The following is a 20,287-nucleotide window of genomic DNA, read 5'->3' on the forward strand; positions in this document are numbered from 1 at the left end:
ACCCGTTATCTTTTCTTTCTTTCTCTCTCTTTCATTGCTTTCTTCAACCCATCACAGTCTCATCTCCTCTTACCTCCCCCAAGTTTCCACCTCCAACCAGCTAGAGATGGAAAAAGAAAAAACAAAACATAAAAACAACTTTTACACAACGACTTGCAACAACCAATACAAACAACACACACCGAAAAACTTTGCAAAAATGAGATTAAAAGAAAAAGGGGCATGTGTGAAAACCGTGTGTGTGTGTGTGTGTGTGTGTGTGTGATATCTCAAGTTCTGAAACAAAACAAAACAACAGATATAAATCGAAAAATCGAAAATGAAAAACAAGAACACAAAAATAGTGTATGTGGTATTAAAAGGATCTCCTAGATCCATTGCCTCCCCCGTCGCTACCAACCCCAGTCTTCCGTCCAACGCTTATTCCACCACCATACAAAAAGTCAGATAAACAAACACAGCAAAAAGACAAGAAAGGAAAAGTGCGTTTGTTTGAAGATGGGACAGTCGAAAAAAAAAAGAAGAAAAATAAACACCAGAGAAATAGAAACAAAAGCAGAGTGAGGACCGACACCCCATGCATGCGAAGCCAACCCAGGACACCGACCCGCACCCATACGCATCCCAGCTCAAATAAACCAGTTACTTCCTTCTCAATGTTTAAAACGACAAGGGGTGAGAAACAACTACCGAAAAAAGAAAATATGACCGGTTGACTCTGAAAGAACCCATGGTGTGCTGAGAGTTGCAGAGTAAGAGCGTGATTGTAAATCGCTGCTGCATGTATAAAACCGAATAAACAAAGAGCCTTGAAGAACTGCCGATATCGAGAGAGTATAGACCAGAAGAAAGGTGACCATGGGAATCATGAACCCCAAATGGCTCACTGATCTTGACCAAGACAACCAAGGCTGATTGAGAGTACTCGCCTTGAGAGGGCTGGATAAAGCACCTCAGCTCGTACATACGACTTTCGCAGGACTCCGGGGCCCTTATGGTGTGTGTTGAATGAGCAGAGCGAGATCCTAATCCGCCGTGCCAATCGTGTTCGTCCCGTCGTCCATACCAAAACCTGTACCGCCAAAGTCAAAATTGCCCACACCGTCATCGCCGTTGGCGCCGTCGTGAAGGAATGAATCAAAGTCGAAATCGGTCAGAACGTCGTTAGACTGCGTGGGGTCGGCAAATCCAAGAGGGTATTCCTGACAAATCGTGTTAGCAGACCGAGGGGTGTGTGGAAGATATAGGGGCCCCTACCATGGCGCCTGTATCCATGTACAAATTGTTGGGATCCTGATGTTGAGGGGCGGCCACTGGTGGCGCTTGGGGAGGAGGCTGTTGGACAGCTGGCTGGCCGTTGGGAACCACCGGACCAGCGTTGATGTTCTGGTTCTTTGCAAAGTTGGCCGGGTTCGACGGGGTGATGGGCGTCGCTGGTGTTGGCGCCTCCTGCGCATTCTCGTCGCCGGCAGGCGTGGCCGCCGTGTTGTTGAGGTTATTGTTCGTCTTCTTCTGTGCGGTCTTTTGTTTGTTAGCATCACGTCGGGCCAAAGGGAGGCACAAGTCTGGAATCCAGGAAATAGCGGCCTACCTTGGCCTTGGAATTCTTGGTTTCCTTCTTCTTCGGCGCAGGCTTATTGGCAGCCTGTGGGGTAGGGGGGGCGGCGGTGCTCACTTGGGGTGACGATGTGGCGTTGCGAGAGTTTGCAGCGTTCGCAGCAGCATTAGGCGCCGATGGAGGGCCCATCGTCCGCTGCGCCTGAGTTGGTGTTCCTTGGATCTGAGGAGGAGGTCCTTGGCCGGGGAGTTGTCCGTTAGGCCCGCCTGGAGCCCACTGCATTCCCGGACCCTGCATGGCCTGCCCCTGGCGCTGCGCCATCATTTGCTGGTGAGCCAGCTGCTGTTGGGGGTTGAACTGCGGGTTCGGGTGCGAGTTTGGAGGGCGCATGCCGGCACCGTTCATCTGCATGTTCATAAACTGCGGGCCTCCGTTGGGAACCATGTTGTTGCCATCCATAAAGTTCATGGCGTTCGGGGAGCTTCGGGACTGGACCGCTCCGTCGGGAAGGGGAGAGCCGCCCATGTTGGCAGCGTTGTTCATCTGCTGGGCGCGCTTCATCTGCTCGGGGTTGGGGGAAGCACCGCTTCGGCCTCCTGGCGGGGAAGTGCCCTGCTGGAAGCCTTGGGCATTGGGTCCTGGGGGTCCGCCGGGGGGTCCGTCAGGGCGAGGCATGTTGCTGGTGCCAAGATCCTGCTCCTGGCGAGCCATCATCAGCCGCTTCTTATTCTGCTGCTCGAGCAGCATCAACTGCATCTGATAGTCCTGCAACGCATGGTTGCTACCGCCCGTCGCTTGTCCGTTGCCTTGGACGGGCCTCATGCCGGCGGCGCCCATGTCGTTGGGATTGTAGTATTGGTTCAGAGTTGGGGCGTCGGGACCTTGGGGTACCATCGGGGAGCCCTGGCCTTGTGGACCGACGGCGTTTGCCATGGGTTTGTTGGGCATCTGGTTGCCATGGTGCTGTTGGAGGTTAGCCGAGTACGTGGCAAGAGACTTTGCTTGTACGTGTGGAGAGGCAGAGATGAAGGCCTGGAGCTGGTCAGGATTCAGCTGCGTTGGGTTGATGCCATTCTGAAGCAGTAGTGCTCGTGCTGAATCGGGGCCGTTTCCTACCTGCTGCTGACCCGGCATGCCCTGCGGTCTCCCGTTCGGCATCATGACGCCCACTTGGGGATTAAACGGGGCGCCGCCGTCAAGGCGCGGTCTCTTGGATGGGGATGGCGCATTCTCGGCCGACGCTGGCGATCCAGGCCTTACCCGGTTGCCTTCCATGTCGGAGGGGTCGCGTTGCATCTGGCCGGCGACCTTGTTCTGCTGGAGCATCTGCATCGTTTGAGGGCTATCGGGTTCTGGATTAGCACGCTGTCCCGCAGTGGCAAGTCAAGATGGAAGAGAGGTGCAAAACATACTTTTGGTTGTTGGCCATGGCGGCCCTCTGGAGGTTGTTGCCCGGCTTCACACCCATGTTCATGGCGGCGCCATTTTGCATGCGCATCATGTGGTTCTGGTACTGCTGCTGATTGTACGCATCGGGACGCATGTTGCGCAGCAGGTTTCGCTGTTCTTCTTGCTTCATGCGAGATTGTGCCTACATGATCGCGTTAGCCAAGCCCTGGGCAGAAGCCACATATCACCGTACCTGAGTATGTTGAACATATTGGTTGACAATTTGTCCTCCGGGTTGGCCGGGAGTCTTTTGGTGCGAGAACATGGTCCAGAAGAGAGAGAACCAGTCAAACAAGAAGCAACTCTCGTTGACATGCACGGGCACGTTAGGCGCGGGCAGGTCGTCTGGTCGCTTATCGAGGAGGTCCTTCGAGTCTGTGTCCATGGGGTCGTCGCCGAGACCGTTGCTATGCCCCGGACTTTGCTTCTTGACGTTGATGTCGCTGTCGGCGTTGAGGACAGCACGGGCGCATTCCCACATGCCAGAGCGGATGAAGTACTCGTAGATGTATGTGTTGAGCAGAGTCCTGTGTTGGTCAGAGCCATGGCGTTGGGCGACTTGGGGCGCGAGGCCGCCATTGTTCATCATGCCCATGGGAGCGTTGACCGGGCCGCCCATGCTTGCCATGCCTGCCATGCCTGCCATGCCTGCCATGCCTGCCATGTTGTTCATAGTTCAGGCGGGAGGGAGAGCAGACGTGGTGTCTGCTCGGGTCGGGTAGCGTGTTTTTCGCGTGGCTTGTGGTGACGTGAAGAAAATGAGGGTGCGATATCGCCGGGTGGATATGACTAGGTAGGTGACTGCTGCTGCAGGTGAAGGTGCAAGCGGTTGATCCGAGATGCAAATTGAATGTCTCGGTCGCCACCTGTGGCACGCGGTGCGCTTAGACCCGGCAGGCGGTGGGCGTCTCGGGGATTGAAGACGTGGGAGTGGAAGCCAGTTCGGAGGTGTTTCGGAAGCGGAGGAAGCAGACGAACTGCAGACGTGACACGGTCGGGGACAAGTGCTGCGACCTTAACGCAACGATCGCGATGGAGCAGCAGACCGTGACCGACAACAGACTTAGCCAGAGATCGGGGAGGGGAGGGGGCTGGGCCACAAAGAGGTTCTGGCAGCTGGTGGGCGCTGGAGGCGGCGGTGGTGGTGGTTGTGGTTGTGGAAGGGGTTGAAGGAGAAGAGGTTGGTTTGAGTTATGGGGTCAGGGTCGTTGGAGTCGCGCTGGTGGTAGTAGTGGTTCGGCGGCGGCGGTGCTGTTCTGGTGGTCGGCGCAAGGCAATTGTCGTCCTCAGTGGCTCACCCGCGACTGCTGGGCCAATGCGGCTGGATGGGATATGTCGGCGCGGCGACACGGGGACCATCAAAGTGACATGGCTCGGGGGAAGGTAGATGTTGGAGGAATCGGCGAGCAGGGACCAGTGCGGTATGGGATAGGGCAGCCGGAGAGGAAGAGAGGAGGATGGGGGATGGGGGTTGGGAATTTTGAATTTTCGGCGTCGCTTGAGCGCAATGGGGGGGGGGAGAGCACAAGAGCAAGCAAGGTGATTGGGGATGGTCCTGTCACACTCTCCTGGGACGAAGCCTCTGCACTGCGCAGTTTCTAGCACGCCCTGGCCTGGCTGCCCGCGTATTTTTGATACCAGACATCACGGCTGCCTTGGCATTCGGGCGAATGAGGCACTCATGCATCATGGTCAGGCAGCTATTGCAGTAACGAGGCCTTGGCCCTCGATTAGCCTCTCTCACCTGTCATCAATCGTCAAGATTCCAATTCTCTTCCAGGTTGTTGGTCATGGTTGGCCCCAGCACCCAGCAGAGCAGTTGGAAAATGCAGCTTTGGGCAGCCTTATAACGCATCGGCCAACGGCCAGTCTGGATGAGCTTCAATGTAAACTAACTGCCGTTGGCTACCCTCCTCCGAAAGGGTTGGTGAACCGGAGCGTTGACAATGGCAGCAGCGAGCAGAGACAATGGCATCACACGGGGAAGAGCTGGAAGTTCGTCGGCAGCCAGCGCCGAAAAAACCTCCTGACATCAGCGGGATCACGGCACGCAATATCGGTGCCACGTTTGGCAGGGATTTGTCAGGTCCTGGTTGGCAGCAATCACTGTTGGGCATCTTTGGTTGTGCGGCCTCGCTGTCGCTGCCATCACCACAGTCCGTGGACCCCTTGGCCACGGCCCGTTGATTTAAGCTTCAGCGGGCGCCAGATCCACGCTAAATTACAATCGATTCTTGAAGGATGCAGTTATGCAGATGAAAATCATCGAGACGGCCCGTTGCAGCTGGCGTGTCGATCCCGATCCCGTGACTTGTTGTCCTTTCCTCTTTCCACTTGGCATTGATTTGAACATCTGACAGCGGCCGGCCCAGCGCCTTCATCGGCCGTCGGCAGCGTCTCCCTTTCAGTTGCAGACCTGAAGCATCATTAGGGTCGTCACAAGGGGGCGTCCATGGCAAGCTGTACCTTGCATTAGCCCACTGTTGTGGTTGACCGCTCCCCACGGCCTGGGTCAGCCCAGAGCGTGTGCATTTTCCAGCTTGGTTTACGGAGTACATATATGAACCATCTTTCCACTCCCAGGAATCAGTCCATGACCCATCCGGCACTTCACTTCTTGGGGGGGGAGAGTAACAAGCAGGCAATGCCCGCCTGGCAAATGGCAAAAATGCGGGGGAATTTCCATCCCTCCCGCTGTGATCGACAACGCCATGGACAGAGAAAACCTGGGGAAACCTCCGCCACAGCATCACCCTGTGGTGTGACTATTTGAAACGACATTCTTTGCTAAAGGGGATATTATCGAACTCGCAACTTTTACCTCAAAATCACCAAACCGGTGGGCGCAGTTAGGTGAAAAAATCATGGGGTCCAAAATTACCTGAGCTTTGCTTATCTCTGGGACTGATAAGGCGGCTTATGGGTGTCCATGCAATTAACGGGTCTCTCACTTCACCTTGATGCATAATCAAGGTCTTTCTCACAACCTATCTATACTAAGGCAGGCCGCCTCAGACATCTGGAAAAGAAGTATTCGTTTCATGCTTTAGATATGATGCAGCTATTGAACCGCAGAAAGTGGCAAGAACAGCATGCCAACCTGGCACCCAACATTCGGATCACCAGTGTTTCAGCTCCCCCCAGTGGCCTCTGTCGACATACTGCGGCCCCAATGCAATGCGGAATCTCTCAAAATTTATGTTCTGATCTTCAGGAACAGCAAAAGTTCCTCCAATCGACCAGTCACAATCCAAGAGACAATTACATCGCAGATTTTGTCTCCGAGGCCAATGACCCCTGACCCCTGGAGCCCGTCTTCCGTCCGTCTTGCCGGCGAACCACTCGTATCCTCCGCCACATAGTGACACAGACACTTGCAATATTATATCATCAACTGAGTCTGGTTGGTATAGCACCTATCTTTGCCTTTCAGTGACTCCCACTTCTTAAGCTCGGCAGCATTGACTCTTCAGACCGCGGTACTTTGTTCTCTCACAGAGCAGCTAGCCAGATGTTCAGGATTATCCGAGGGGCTAAATGCAGGTAGCCGAGCCTGCAAGGTGTAAGGGAGAGTGGCAAGAGAAATACATGGTCTCCAAACATCGCATCATCTCTCGATGAGGTAATTTGCACTTGTTGAGTTCAGCACCTTGAAGCTCTCATGGCCGACTTTGCTTCACCAGTCATAGCATACCCATTTCTCACGACTTTCTCTTACACCTTCAGTATGTCTGATCCATACTGGCAGACAAGAATACTGACATGGAACTTGAAGAAGGAAGGAAAGGTATTTTCTGTAGCACTTGGCCTTTGCTGTTTGCTACCAACCCCCATCCACCCATACTCGTCCTCATCCAACCTTTCAACTCACTAGGTAGTTGCCAGATGACCCAGCTGCTCTTTGAATTCACATTTTCAACGCCTTCCACTTCTCCGCTTCCGCCTCGTGATATACGAAAACGTCGCATACGAACCGCACATAAGCTGAGAACATCGCACTACACAGTTGCGGTAAGAATTGTTAGTCCACTGATAGCTTCGAGTAACAGGAGTGCATGATATTCTTGGCTCTTACTATCTCTTGATCGGCTCCCCCGTCTTTTTTTGAATCCAGCCGTTTTGTGACGCCCAGGCGTCGAGGTCCTCTACCTCGTCAAGCTCTCGTGCCAACTCCAGTAACGTGTTTCGATGTTTCTCCTTTTGATCGAGATGATACTCGATCATAGCGTCGCTGAGGCTGTTGAACTGGGTTTGTGTGAGTGTCATGTATGGTTCGCCTTGAATCTTGCGGAGGAATTGTACTGGGGGTTGGTTGGTTAATGTGAAGGTTTTCTTTTGGGGCGTTGGAAAAAGGAGTGATCGTTCGGATTCAAGTTCAAGGAGGGAATAGATTGAAAGAGCAATAAAAAACTCTTTCTGTTAGGAAAAAGGATGGTGAGTACTGCGAGGAGATAAAGGGTGATAAGTGTTCGACTGATTCATTCAATCTCCATTGTTTCCGGCCGTAGACTATGAGCTGGAACAGGTATTCTTTTAGCTGAAATTATGCGCCAAAGTTGCTTCTCAATGCGTGCTTCATACTATTGTATAGAAAGCCTTCTTTTGTAGCCAGCAGTTCATCGACCACAGGACAAGACTGTGTTCAAAACCTGCAAGCTCCATATATTTTGCAGTTCATTGGCTGCCAGTGAGATAAGGTATTTGACTAAACGCTACATGTGATTTCTGCGTAGGTGGCTACAAAGCCGCCGTTCAAAAATAAGGTTTCAGACAGGCGCCTGACCAACACAACAATTAAGATAAGGTACCTACCTACCTTATATAACGTACCTACCTCAGGCAACGTTACCTGACTTTGCACACGTCAAGATCTGATCCCCAAACTTCCGGAAAAATCATAAACTTTGCTCACAAATTCTTAGTACAGCAAAATGTCATCGACAACGTATATTGTAGGCCCTCGAGAATCTGCAAGAACGAAACGGCCTGCAGGTGTCAGGCGTACAATCGAGTGTTGATCTCATCCTCGAGACTGTCTAGCATGAAGGAAAAGCTTCTGCCCAGACACAAAATATTTCTAGGTGGGATAAGCCAGGGGTTTGCTATGTATGTTCGTTCCTAGGTGTCCGCTTCTCTGTCTCTCATGCAGTACTGCTGATGGGAGAGGAGTTTTGCCGGCCTCTATGGGTTTTGCAGCTGGTTCCCGCTGGTGGATGAAGCCACATCCGCAGCCCGCCAACAATCGGATCTCATCGGACGGTTTACCATCCTGCAACACCCCTCTATTCAAGCGAAGGGAAAAGACCTACCAGCACCGCTACCACAGCTCGCCTCAACGCCCATTTTGCTTGAACACAGTCAGGACGACGCCGTCATAGTCATAAAGAACGGCACACGAATGTGGGATACTTTGAAGGAATTTGGGTTTCTTGATGTTGAATGGCATGAATATGGTGATGGGGGACATTGGATAAATGAGCCTCGGGGAGTTGACGATTTTGTTGCTTTTTTTTACGCAGAGCTATAGGCGAGTCAGTTACCTCACCTGCCCGGTAACATGGCTTCTCTCTCCAACATAGTCAACAGGCCTTGAAGGATAATCGGTATGCATTTAGAGATAATTCATAGAGTCATTGAATGCTCGAAAAAGGCCCTGGAGCGTTTATTATAGGTCTCAAAGAATGGTCGAGAGGCGTGTTTGACTACCTATCGATCGTTGAGCCCTTGAATTTTTGTCGCAGCCTCTATCTTTCTGTCGAAAGCGTGAGGGGTACGGCTTTAGCAATCCCACATTTAATAGGCTGACCAGGGCTTTCTCCGTGCCGGGACTGGCTGTAGGTGCAGAAAAGTTTTGGCACTTTGGTGACGACAGATCAGGTTGCCTGGGGAAACCAGACCAGCCTCTCCAGGCGCTGCCACCGAAAAAATTGTTAGACTTCTGGGACCGGAAAGGATGACGAATGCAAGGGCGCCACACGACGAAGGATCTTTTCGCCATCACAGGCATCACCACGAAGGTAAAATTAAACCTCATTATCCGAAAACTATATCCCAGCTAGAATCGAAAACCCCCTTCTCCCCCATCCATCACCCCTTTTAACATCCAGGGCAAGCCATAACTGCCCACTGGAGCCCATCATGATGTCATCCCATCATATCTCCTCTCTGACCCCTAAGGCCCGGTAGGAAACTCACAGCTTCCCCCAATATTCTGCAAATAAGCGATGTTGTTAAACTCGACATCGAGCCCCCCAATCTTCCAGATGTAGTCATTCTGCTCCTTGACATGCTCCGACTCGGTATCCTCCAACTCGCCCACGGTCTTGAGAATAGCAATACCCCTGACAGGCTTGGCCTGAACATGGGGCACGGCAAAAGTAGCAGTCCAGATTAGGGTGATCTCAGCGCTATCCCACAGTCAGTAACAGTATCTGAATCACATAACAAAGGGTACATACCAGTCAACAATCTTGTGGGTGATGATCAAGGGGAGGTTATCAGGCATGACATGCTGGTGCTCAATGAACGCCTCCTTGCTAGGGAAGGTAACGGTTCCCAAGGGGATGCCAGCGAGGGAGTTGATCGAGTCGGAGGTGTCGTAGAAGTTGTCGGAGAGGTAGTAGGCGTCCTCGTCGTTCCACTTGGAGATCATGCGGACGTAGGCGTCGATGATGACCTCGGCGGCTTGGTCGGAGAGGCAGCTCTCGGCTTGGCCGGCGGCGGGGAAGCGGATGGGGATGCTGCCGTTGATGGGGCGGGTGATGACGGGGATGGGGGTGACAGGGGTGGCGGGGAGGATGGTGACCGAGCCGTCAGTGTCATCGTTCAAGTCGGTGCCGTCAGTGAGATCAGTGCCATCGGTGAGGCCAGTACCGTCGGTGCCATCAGTGCTGTCGCCGCCAGTAAGATCAGGAACGGTGATGGTTGAGTCATCGTCATCGTCACCGTCAGGGTTGCCGCCGGTGAAGTCGGGAACAGTGATGGTAACATCATCGTCACCATCGGGGTTGCCGCCGCCGGGGAGGGCGGGAAGGGTTACGGGACCACCGTTGTCGCCGCCAGGGATGTTAGGCAGAGCAACTGGGGTGTTGGTTCCATTGCCAGTGCCGTCGTCCGTCCCGTTTTCACCGCCATCACCACCATCATTGCCGCCATCACCACCGTCGTTACCAGCGTCACCACCGTCGTCACCGCCATCATCGCCGTCGCCGTCGCCACCGTCTGTGACATCTGGAACCGTGACTGGGACATCGACAGTAGGGACGTCGGTGGGAGTGGCCGCACTGTTCGTGGTGGAGGAAACCCGGTCGTTCCAAGGATCGGGGATCCACCCCTGAGAGTCGGAGTTTGGACCCCTCAAAGTATCTACCAGGTCGTCAAAGACTGGTTGGCGTTGTCTGATAGGTCTCAGGGTAGCCGCCGCTGACAACCCTGTGAGGGTGAGGAGAGGGATGAAGGAGCGCATGTTGACCGACTCTGAGCTGTTGTGTGTTGTAAGAGAGTGTGGGTAGAAAAAGCGTGAGTGTGATGATGAAATAAGGAATGAGAAGAACAACGGCCTGAGAGAAGTGACCCTTTTATTCTTGTTGTCCCTTCACTCAAACTTGAAATTTCCTAGCCGATTCCCCCCTAATCGACATCAGGACTTCCCCAGAGGAGCCCTACTGTGGGTTGAGACCGTCGGATATGGGCATGTCTCTCGCCTGAGGGCCTCATCTGTGAATGCATGCCACCTGTCAATCGCCTGGAAGCCGTACAGCCGCACTGGTGATCATCATTCATCATCTCAACGGCGTCAGTGAGGGTTTGCTTGTGGTGATGATAGTCTGGCTGATGGCGGGGGCTCGTTGAAAGCAGTGTTATGAATGGTTGAAAGGGAGATGGCGTGTATACGAGCATGGAGCTGCCCTTGAATTCCATTGAACGCAACGAATTCCTGGCACTCTCCTTTTGGGATGTGTGGAATGCTTGATACAAGGCGTGGCACGGCACATTGCCGTACAGGACCAGCTTTCTCCCGGCAGTGCTAGGTAGGCTTGCCGGATGGGCATCATTCACTTGCCGTGTTACGGACACTGGGGGTCGCCAGGTAATTGTGAGCATCGGTCTCTGCATATGCCTGCATTGCGCCGTGGCCGCCCGACGGGACAACGGTGATGTCTCAGCGCACAGGCTCGAGGAGAGAATCCCGTTGGGCCGAGAAAGACTGTCGTACATGTGTGTGTGGGAGATTTGACAGCCAGCGGAGAGTTTCATTCTCGGAATTGTCGTCGACAAAGGTGAGGTCGTGTTTCTCATGGGAAATGTATCCCGTCGTGCGTTGCCATTCCGGGTTTCGTAACAGTAATTGACTTGGCGAACCCGATGTCTCGGTTCAGTGTGGTTCCTGGCATGAACTAGAGTCGCAGTCAGATAGCAAGTCGTTCGTTGATTGAATCAAGCATTGGGCCAAGGCGGCAATCGCAACATCGGACCGTCCCGGCAGCGTCGTTTGTCGATCTGATGCGCGTGTGTGCTGGATGGGTCAGGGGTAAAGATTTGAAGACTCAAGCCAGCCCACCTCTGTCATCACTTTGACGTCCGAAAGGCTGCTGGTTTCATTGTTTGTAGGACGGAACTGCCATGTGAAAGTTCTCTCAATTATTTTGATCTCGGCCCTTTCTATCCCGTCAACTCCACTCATGATTGCCCAAGCTCCGACCCAATCCTTTTCTGAATCAAGCCACTGTCAGTGTGTCCCCGTGCAGTCACCCCTGTGGTGGATCGATCGAATAGCCACAAACACGCTGACGTCTCTCATGGAAATCCCGATAGATCCCGTTCCAAATGTCCCTCTCGACGCACGACTCCACGCCGTCCTTGTCGCGACATTTCGGCTCGAGCCTCTGCCGCAAGTCCTCGGCCGCCCCCAGCCATGGCTTTGGTAGCGGCCAATCCGAAAAGTGCAAGTATTTCGCCTCGTTAAACACCTCGATCGGGTCCCACTCCTCGCGATCACTCCCCAAGTACTTGGCATGCTCGCCATCCTCCCAACGAAACACCTGCGTCAGCAGAGCATACCGTCTGTGTGGGATCACCATGGCACTATCCTGGTACAACGTGTTGAGGATCTCCATGTCATACTCGTCCTCACCGCCCTTGTTTGTGGCGTCCAACACTCTCTCAAACTCTTCCGCACTTGGCTCGACAAGCAGGATATGGGACGCTAGCTTCTTTTCCTCGGGATACAGCCAATATGCCCGTGGCATCGCGACTGGAGACGGCGGAAGGGTGAACAGCTCGTCTACAGACCCCAACAACACAGCATCCGAGTCCAGCGATAGAACCCTAGAATACTGTGTTTGGTTGAAGGCCAGAAGTTTGGTGAAGGACTCGGCCCATGTGGCTGGAAATGCAGTCAGTTAACGTTTGAACAAGGGGTCTCTTGTCGAGCGCGACAACATACAGTCCGCCGTGGCTCTATGCTGCACCGATACCGGTACCAACTTGACGTTGAAGTCATCCCTCGCCTTGTTCAGCAGCTCGATATCATGACGCTTCCCGCCTTTCCCCCTCCCTGCAGCTTCAGAAACCTCAAGGTTGAACATCCCCTCCGGGTACATCATCACACGATCCGCCTTGCTGCCATGCTGATGCAGCTGCCCGAAGAGCATGACCGAGTTGCAGAGGTAGTGACTGTTGGTTACGTATTGAAGATAGGCGAACTTGGACCAGTCGACCTCATCTTCACGAACCTCCTTCGGCCCCTGTTCGTCTGGAGCTGCGACCGAGTTTGGCGGTGGCTGTTGCCCAGCGTTCCATTCCGCTGCCGCCCCCCTCTGGCGCGCAAGGAACAGCAGCAGGGCGCAAGTCAGCGTGAAGGCGACCCAAACCCGCGCCCGCCGAGGAGAAAACAGGTCGCTGATGCTGGGGCCCATGGTTGGGGATTTGGTTACAATCATGGTGAACGAGTGACGACCGAACGACAGCCAGTTTTTCACCCCAAGCTCCCACTGTCAATACCTTCCTTGTTGTCGCGCAAAACAGTGGATCTTATCCTTCTCCCAACTTCATGATCCTTGGCGAGGAATGGGAACGGAAGGGCGGCGCCTAGGTTTTGTGTGCTGTCACGGAGGAAAATCCGAAATCTCGAGCGAAGCGGCCATTCCTCACATTTTTGAACAGTAACCCCTGACAGGGATGCCCATGGCTCTCCAGCCCAATGGTTGAGTGGGACATTGATATTGATGTACTATTCTGCATTGAGAGACTCAGCTGGTGAGCTGCCGTTGGAGGCGTGGCTGGCTGATCTTGCCAATACTTGAGCCGCTTTCGGGTATAATGACCTGGGGGAAATATCCGAATTGTGAGACAAAGTTGACCTTTTTTGGTGTAATTATGAATGAAGATTTTTTGGCGTGGGGGTCAGCTGGGGTCTGGACCGTTTGGTTTGTTGCCGGGTCTCGTATCCGGGTTGTGTCTACCGCACACTGTGGACAAACACCGTTGATGCTGCAAGACGCTGAGTGAAGGGAGGGCTTGTCATCAATATGGAAATAACGTCCACACAAGGAATTGCGGGATTCTGGACATCTAAACTTGAGAGTGCTCAACAATGTTCACTGTTGGGTATCTTCCAACTTGCTCGTATCAAGGGATTATTGATCTCTCATTTTCTGGTCGCAAGGTTTCTATTCCATCCAAACCGATGTTGATGGGCACCGAATTCCTCCTTGGCGTCTTGAACTAAAAATCCAAGGTCATAATCAAAGTCAAAAGTCTAGTGATACCTAAGGTGGTCTTGATCTTGGTCAAAATCTAGGTTGTTACCTAGTAGCCAAGATCTGCTCAAGATCATACATACATACCTTGGGACTTGGCTAAAGTCAAAATCATGGTCTAATTTTTAGTCAAAGTTGTGGTCTACAGTCCATGGTGTCTTAGTCCCGGTCTTAGCCTTAGTCAAAAGTGGTAGTCAAAAGTCAAACATCAAGCTCTTAGTCCGAGACGAAGTCAGGTTTCCCAAAGTCAAACCCAAAGGAACACCCGACATCGAAAAGCACAGGTAGCACATCTCCAACCTCCCAACATACCATCGACATCCTCCCTCTTCCCCAATTCATCGATAGTTTTCACACTCCATCTCACACAATCACAACACGACAACTCTCTTAATTAAACTCGATATGATCCCTCTTCAATTCCCTTTTAACTATGCCGCTTTCTCTGCCTCTGAACATCTCCAGATAATGATTACAACAGGTGTAGGGGTAAAGAATACTCCTCCTCGCATCTCCCAAGCAAAAACAAAAGAGTAATGAATGTCAGTCCGACCAGCCCGAATATATATATACATTTCTTTCTTCTTCTTCCTTACTCCCCAGTATAAATCAAACTTCTTCCATCAAAGGGGGTATAGTATACACCATGCAAACCAACTATCCTATCCATTCCATCATCACTCAAATCACCCAACTCAATCCTCCAATCCAATGGCTATGCAACTTTGTTGAAAAACCCAGAAACAAAAAACAAGAAAAAAAAGAAAAAGCCACCCCAATCATCCCCTCTTAGCAACATATCTGTTGAAACAGGCCCTCCAAAAGCACGCCTCGGATATCAGGCTCTTATATACACCCCCTTTCCCCTTCCCGGCCCCCAATCTCCTGCCCCGTCCAAAAAATCATAACCCCCTTTCCAAATATTAACCCCCCAAAAACTCCTTTATGCAATGCAAAATAGATAAATAAATAAATAATATCACTCCTCCACCATCGGCTCCAACGCCTCCCTCAACCCCTCCTCCACAGCCCCCAACCTGTCCCCCTCCAAGCAAACCTTGCTCGTCGGCCGCCTCAAAACCTGATGCTTAGCCCAATACTCATTAAACCCCGGAATCACCCCCTTCTGGTTGATCCCCGTGCCCCTAAAAGTCCCCGAAGAACTCACGCTCCCCTCGGGACTCTTGGGCACACTAGACACCGAAACCGTTGGGCTCGTCACCGCAAGCCCAAACGCCGGAATTGCCGTAGAAGTCGCAATCAAAGTAGGCGGCGGTGGTGGTGGCGTCGCAACAGGAGACGTAGGCGCAGTGTTCCCCCCCCACGGCCTCCATGAAACCAACCGCCCCAACGCAGAGGGCGTCCTCCTGATCCCTGGATGCAATCGTTCGTTGCCCGACCGTGTAGGCGTCGACACGGTCCGATTGGCAGGTTGCCTCACCTGATTCGCGAGGTTACCCATCAAAAAGACGCTTCCCCTCTTCCCATCACTGCTCCCACTCGTCAGGGTAGGTGAAGCAATAACCTCGCTGAGATTCGTCCCCGCAGCGCTCAAACCCAGGGGCTTCAACGCCAGCTGACTCGGTCGCGCCTGCAGCGTGTGAATATCCATCCCGTTGGACAATGACATGATGGATTCCTGCGATGTCACACGGCGTAACCTGCCACCCGGGCGTTGTAATACTTGCGAATCAAAGTGTTTGGAGTGTGGCGAGATGAGATCCCCTGCGTCTGTGCTGCCGGCGTCGGAGTAGGTCTGTGTCCCGTCATCTTGGACGCGTCTCGGAGTGCTGGGAGAGCGCTCGCCGCAACGGACAAAGTTGGTTAGCGGGTGTGGATTAGTTGGTGGCAGGCCGTTCCAAGTAGAGGATGCGTCAATCGGAAACATGGACCACTCCGAGGTTCTCTTTCGATGCGCGGTCTTCCATGCTGGTGATGTTGGATCCAGGCTTGTCGTGGGCGATGTGGGGTAAGAAACGTCCACCATGCGGTCAAATACGGAATTGCGGTTGTTGGACGACCGTGGGGAGCTGATCTCTGACGAATGTCCAAACTCTGATGGGTTCTCGTCATCTTGTCGAGACCAATGATGTTCTGAAGGTGTTGGTGGCTCATGGTTCCCATTCACGGGACCCCGATGCCATATTATGGACGATGTGACGGGTGATGAAGGGGCAGAATACATCTTGGGTGGAGTGAAGGTACCAGATGATATCCCTTGTCGCTTCTTTCTCATCCTCTTGAGTTCCTGCTTGTGGGTGACGTGGTAATGGTGATGAATATGTAATTGCTGCGTGACTCGAGGCGGTGGCTGCTCGTGTCCCTCCAGCTCGGCCCGGAGTGACTGGGGCGAGGTGCCGGCTTGTGGCGTTTCCTCCGCAGGTGTCTCGGGTTCTCTCTCGAAATCGTTTGGCAGTGGTGCTGGCTGGTGACACAGCAGCTGCTCCCGCAGCATCTGAATCTCGTCGTTGGAGTTGACCAGCATCTCGCGGAGTTCAGCCATTCCCAGCTGCAGGTTGGCGTTGTCCTGCAAGAGGTCGCGCACAAAGTGAGACACGACGTTGCCGCTGTTCTTACTATCAGTCATTGACCTTACCGCGGCGGCGCCCTTGAGTCTCCCAGCTGCTGTGTTGAGCTCCTTCTCCATGAGACGCTGCCTTTCCATGCGGCTGATGACTTCAACATGTCGTTCTCGATCCTCCCTCGCCTCTTTCTCCATTCGTTCCAACTGTGCTTGCAAGTCACTGAGCCCCTTCTCAGCTTGTTTCCAACGGTGTATGGCCGTCCGCGCCTCGTCTTTCGTGGTGATGACGGCGGCCTGTAGCGTGGCCTGTTCCTCCTCCAGCAGTTCAATCTGCCTCTCCAGACTGGCCGCTCGTTGCGCTGCGCTTTCGAGCCGTCGCACCTCGCGCTGTGCATCTCGTAGCGTCCTTTCCAAAAATTCTATCTTTGTGTCTGCATCCTTGACAGTATCGTTCAGGTGGTCCAACTCGTCTCGTAGATTGTGGTTGTCGTGGTTGACCTCGCGGTTTTTTCGTTCGAGTTCAGCGTTTTCGGCTTCGAGCTGTTCAATTCGGGCGTTGAGCTCGGCTCTGTCCCTCTCTGCAGAGGCCATGTACGCTTCGTGGCGGGCGAGGAGCGTCTGGAGCGACCATGTTAGCGTTCGAGAAGGGAAGTAAAGGTCGAGTTCAAGTTCGAGTTCGAGCTCTGGGTCTGGCTCCTGCGTCAGGGTTGTCTCGTCTGGGTCATCCATGGTGGTGTGCAGAAGAGAAACGAGAGATTCTCTTCAGAAGACATAGTTGGCAACATGACAGACAGGTACACGATGACCACTCAAAAGACGGAAGCAGGCACACACAAAGGAAACCAGAGGGTGAAAGAGAAGGTGTCACAGTGGAATGTGGCGGGAAGCACGAAAGGGAAATTGCACAACGTACCTGCCCCATCTTGGCTGCCGCGTGGACATCCCGCTCGACGCTCAGGAGCACCGAGCAGTTGTGTCTCAGATACACACAGTCTTCTCTCCCGCAGCAGCACCGGATGTCATCGCCCGGCGGCGAGGACCCGACGACGTCGACGATGCCCATAGTATTATCAGTAGTGTCGTCAGTGCCTGTGCCTGTTCCCGTGCCTGTGCCTGTGTCTGTGTCTGTGTCTCTGTCTCTCGGCGGCGGGGGAGGCTGCGGCGGATCGGAGTTTGGGTAGGGGCTTGTTGCCATGCCAGGTTTATACGGGAACAGGTGGAAGGCGGTAACAGTGAGGTGGTGGTGGTAACGGGGACGACAACGCAAATGCTACTCGTAGCAGCATAGTCGCTACCACGCTTTTGGATCGAGATGACAGGTGCAGGTGTCCTTGAGGGTGGAAAAAGAGGCGAGTGTTGGGCAAGGAGGTTCCCCGGGCGCGGCAGAAAAGCGCATGGATTGAGGTGAGTGGGTGTTTGACAGGCTCTGACACGGACCGGCGATGGCTTCAGCGATGTTCCCAGGCCTGCTGTCTGTAGTATATTGATCAACTCCAAATGGAATGAATAATTACCCGCTGGACTCCCAAGCAACCGGTGGAGTCCTCTGACAACGCTACCCGTGGCCAGGGGCGGTCAAAAAGACTATCGGCGCTATCAGTGCGCTAGCCGGGTTTTCGCTCCGGTCCGTCAAAGCCAAGACTATTGTGGGTGATGCTGTCACGATGGACCAGACACATGACGAAGGTGGATTGACGGGTGGTGTTGTTTATGACTGGAGGGCTGGATGGAATATGAGGAGAAAGGGCAAACAAGGAATTCGACAGAGAGTCTCAAGGAGGTTGGCAATTCCAGCCAGCCAACACCTTACAGCCAATGGCTTCTGTTGGTTCTGGTGTAATGGCCCTCCAATGGCCCTGACCCTGACCGCGACCGCGACCGCAACCGACACGTGCGACCCGACCGCGTTCTGGAAGGGCAGCACAAACACCGACAAGACACCAGCGCCAGGCACGGACCCACTCTCCAAATTCTCGGCTGCATCCCCCTGCCCTGTCGATGACGGAACCTTTTCTGGAGGGGACATCCCCCCCCACATTTCATCCACATTCTGCGCATTCCACAGCGAAGAGAAAATCTTGTGCATAAGGGGCATCATCTGGACGTGCATTATTCGCTGGATCAATTCCCAACTCTCCACTGCGCGCATTCAAAGAGAATTTCTCGTTTGCTGGCGACAGCCACGTTGGTGTTGGGTCCATCAACGGTGAGGAGAAGGAAGCCAAGAGCGGTGTGGCCTCGGGTCCATCCATGTAAGGTGAGCTGGCCAACACCGAGGTCTCCATGACATGAATATCTTTTTCCGAATTCAAGACATTCATTCAGGGTCCATTGTCTTTCAGGAAGTTAATAATATAACACTAAACGAGACCACCTGTACTACCTCCACCCCTGTGATAGTGCCTCCATTATGGAGTTACTCAACGCCCACCTGAGCAATCCCATCCATCCATCCATCACTGCAAATTCACAAACAACCCCCCATCCACCAGCACTTGTGCCCCAGTCACATACCCACTCAACTCCTCACACGCCAAAAAAACCGCCGGCCCCGCCACGTCTCCCGGCTCTCCAACCCTCCCCAGCGGGATCCTCCCCTCCATATACCTCAGCTTGTCTCCCCCCTCCCTCAAATCCTCCTCATTCAACTGCGTCCTCACCGTCCCCGGCAATATGGCATTAGCCCTGATGTTATACTTCCCCAGCGCACACGCCGCACTCTGCATCAGAGACAACACCCCCGCCTTGGTGGGTGTGTAATGCGCTTGCTCTGCCCCCCCGACCAAGGCAGAGATGCTCGATATCCCGATGATCGACCCCCCCTTTGGCTCCTGAGTCGCCATTTGTCTCGCCGCCGCCTGGACAAGATAAAACGCTCCGTCGAGGTTGGTCCGGACGGTCTTGTCAAAGAGGTCTCGGGTTATGTCGAGGAAGGGGGTGAATGTGCAGACGCCTGCGTTGGAGACGCAGATGTCGAGGCGAGAGGTGTGGAAGGTCTCGAGGGCGAACTGGACGAGGGCGGGGCCGGTGGTTGGGTCGCGGACGTCGCCGGGGAGGTGGGCTATTTTCCCGGGGAGGGAAGAGGCTTCGGAGAGGAGGGAGGTGAGGTGGTCGGTGTCGGAGGGGAGGTTGAGGTGGTTCACGGCGACGTTGCAGCCTTGGGCGAGGAAAGCGAGGGTGATGGCGCGGCCTATGCCTGTGGTGCCGCCGGTGATGATGGCCGTTCTGTTGAGGAGGAGGTTGGTGGCGGGCATGGTGGGTGGTCACAACCAGGTGTCGGAAAGGTGAGTTCTTGGTGTCAAGAGCAAGCAAGGTGAGCTGTGCCGTGACACAACCTTCAACGATCAACCTATGTCATACCTTCCATCTTGACACGCAAACCCACGAGGGGGTCGCTGCCATTCACACAATTATCCCGTCCGGCTCGCGGGGTAAATTCCTAGATGCAACCTCTCCCTTTGACCTCCATTCTCTCTAGGGCACCATATCTCACATCACCGCAGCCTTGTCCGCGGCGTCTAACAACAATCTCATCACACCCTCTGCAAAGCCCCCAAACAACCACTTACCTCATGTCAGGAATAATGCTCGCGGTACAAAATCAGATCCCATATGAAAGCTGGCAATCACCCCTGCCCCTGTGCCTCTTATCCTGGATCCACATCCCCCCTCTGCCCCACCCCACAGCTCGGGGTTAAATACAGCGAGGTGATGATCCCACTTGGACACACAAAGAACCCCCTCTTCATCACATTGCATGAATTTTGGAGACACATGGCACAGAGTATCCGGATACCTGGTTGACCTTTTGTTGGGCTGTATTGTTTCATGATTTGAGGGACACATCAACACCTTCACGACGGTTGATATGACGTCAGTACAACGGGCTTACAGGATACCCAAGGGTCATGCTTGCCAGTGGGATGGAAGAGATAAACAAAACTGATATTCAAAATGGTAGACTAAACCGCAGACAACAAAAAAACAAAAAAAAAG

The 20,287-nt window shown here is 53.5% G+C and overlaps 5 protein-coding genes across 5 annotated transcripts; all 5 read right to left on the bottom strand.

The window, feature by feature from the left end:
• Positions 1-52: 52 nt before the first annotated feature.
• QC763_400900 (uncharacterized protein) lies at positions 53-5,038 on the bottom strand. Its single transcript, XM_062911706.1, is given in 6 exon segments — positions 53-251; positions 262-1,202; positions 1,258-1,521; positions 1,592-2,900; positions 2,971-3,149; positions 3,201-5,038. 5 exon segments carry the CDS (start codon positions 3,678-3,680, stop codon positions 1,026-1,028), a joined length of 2,409 nt encoding a protein of 802 aa, XP_062765286.1. The 5' UTR covers positions 3,681-5,038; the 3' UTR covers positions 53-251; positions 262-1,025.
• A 3,986-nt stretch (positions 5,039-9,024) lies between these two features.
• Positions 9,025-10,472, bottom strand: QC763_400910 (uncharacterized protein; the record flags this gene model as incomplete). Its single annotated transcript, XM_062911707.1, has 2 exons — positions 9,025-9,414; positions 9,466-10,472. The coding sequence occupies 2 exons, from the start codon at positions 10,470-10,472 to the stop codon at positions 9,180-9,182; spliced, it is 1,242 nt and encodes a 413-aa protein (XP_062765287.1). The 3' UTR covers positions 9,025-9,179.
• A 1,282-nt stretch (positions 10,473-11,754) lies between these two features.
• Positions 11,755-13,323, bottom strand: QC763_400920 (uncharacterized protein; the record flags this gene model as incomplete). The annotated part of the gene is made up of 2 exons (XM_062911708.1): positions 12,453-13,323; positions 11,755-12,392 (listed from the first exon to the last, which is right to left on the bottom strand). The coding sequence occupies exons 1-2, from the start codon at positions 12,946-12,948 to the stop codon at positions 11,755-11,757; spliced, it is 1,134 nt and encodes a 377-aa protein (XP_062765288.1). The 5' UTR covers positions 12,949-13,323.
• Positions 13,324-14,142: 819 nt separating this feature from the next.
• On the bottom strand, positions 14,143-17,486 carry QC763_400930 (uncharacterized protein; the record flags this gene model as incomplete). Its single annotated transcript, XM_062911709.1, has 2 exons — positions 14,143-16,909; positions 17,205-17,486. The coding sequence occupies 2 exons, from the start codon at positions 17,484-17,486 to the stop codon at positions 14,747-14,749; spliced, it is 2,445 nt and encodes an 814-aa protein (XP_062765289.1). The 3' UTR covers positions 14,143-14,746.
• A 1,261-nt stretch (positions 17,487-18,747) lies between these two features.
• QC763_400940 (uncharacterized protein) lies at positions 18,748-19,545 on the bottom strand (the record flags this gene model as incomplete). The annotated part of the gene is made up of 1 exon (XM_062911710.1): positions 18,748-19,545. One exon carries the CDS (start codon positions 19,543-19,545, stop codon positions 18,748-18,750), a length of 798 nt encoding a protein of 265 aa, XP_062765290.1.
• Between the last annotated feature and the right edge of the window lie 742 nt (positions 19,546-20,287).

This window comes from Podospora pseudopauciseta, chromosome 4 (genome assembly GCF_035222475.1).
Source record: "Podospora pseudopauciseta strain CBS 411.78 chromosome 4, whole genome shotgun sequence".
Classification (NCBI taxonomy): Eukaryota; Fungi; Ascomycota; class Sordariomycetes; order Sordariales; family Podosporaceae; genus Podospora; species Podospora pseudopauciseta.

Coding starts and splice junctions, on each gene's coding strand:
- QC763_400900 (XM_062911706.1), bottom strand. CDS start 3,680: ATGAACAACATGGCAGGCATGGCAGGCATGGCAGGCATGGCAGGCATG. Junction 2,901..2,970: donor GCCATGGCCAACAACCAAAA/GTATGTTTTGCA, acceptor AGAACCCGATAG/CCCTCAAACGATGCAGATGC. Junction 1,522..1,591: donor CCAAGAATTCCAAGGCCAAG/GTAGGCCGCTAT, acceptor AACAAACAAAAG/ACCGCACAGAAGAAGACGAA.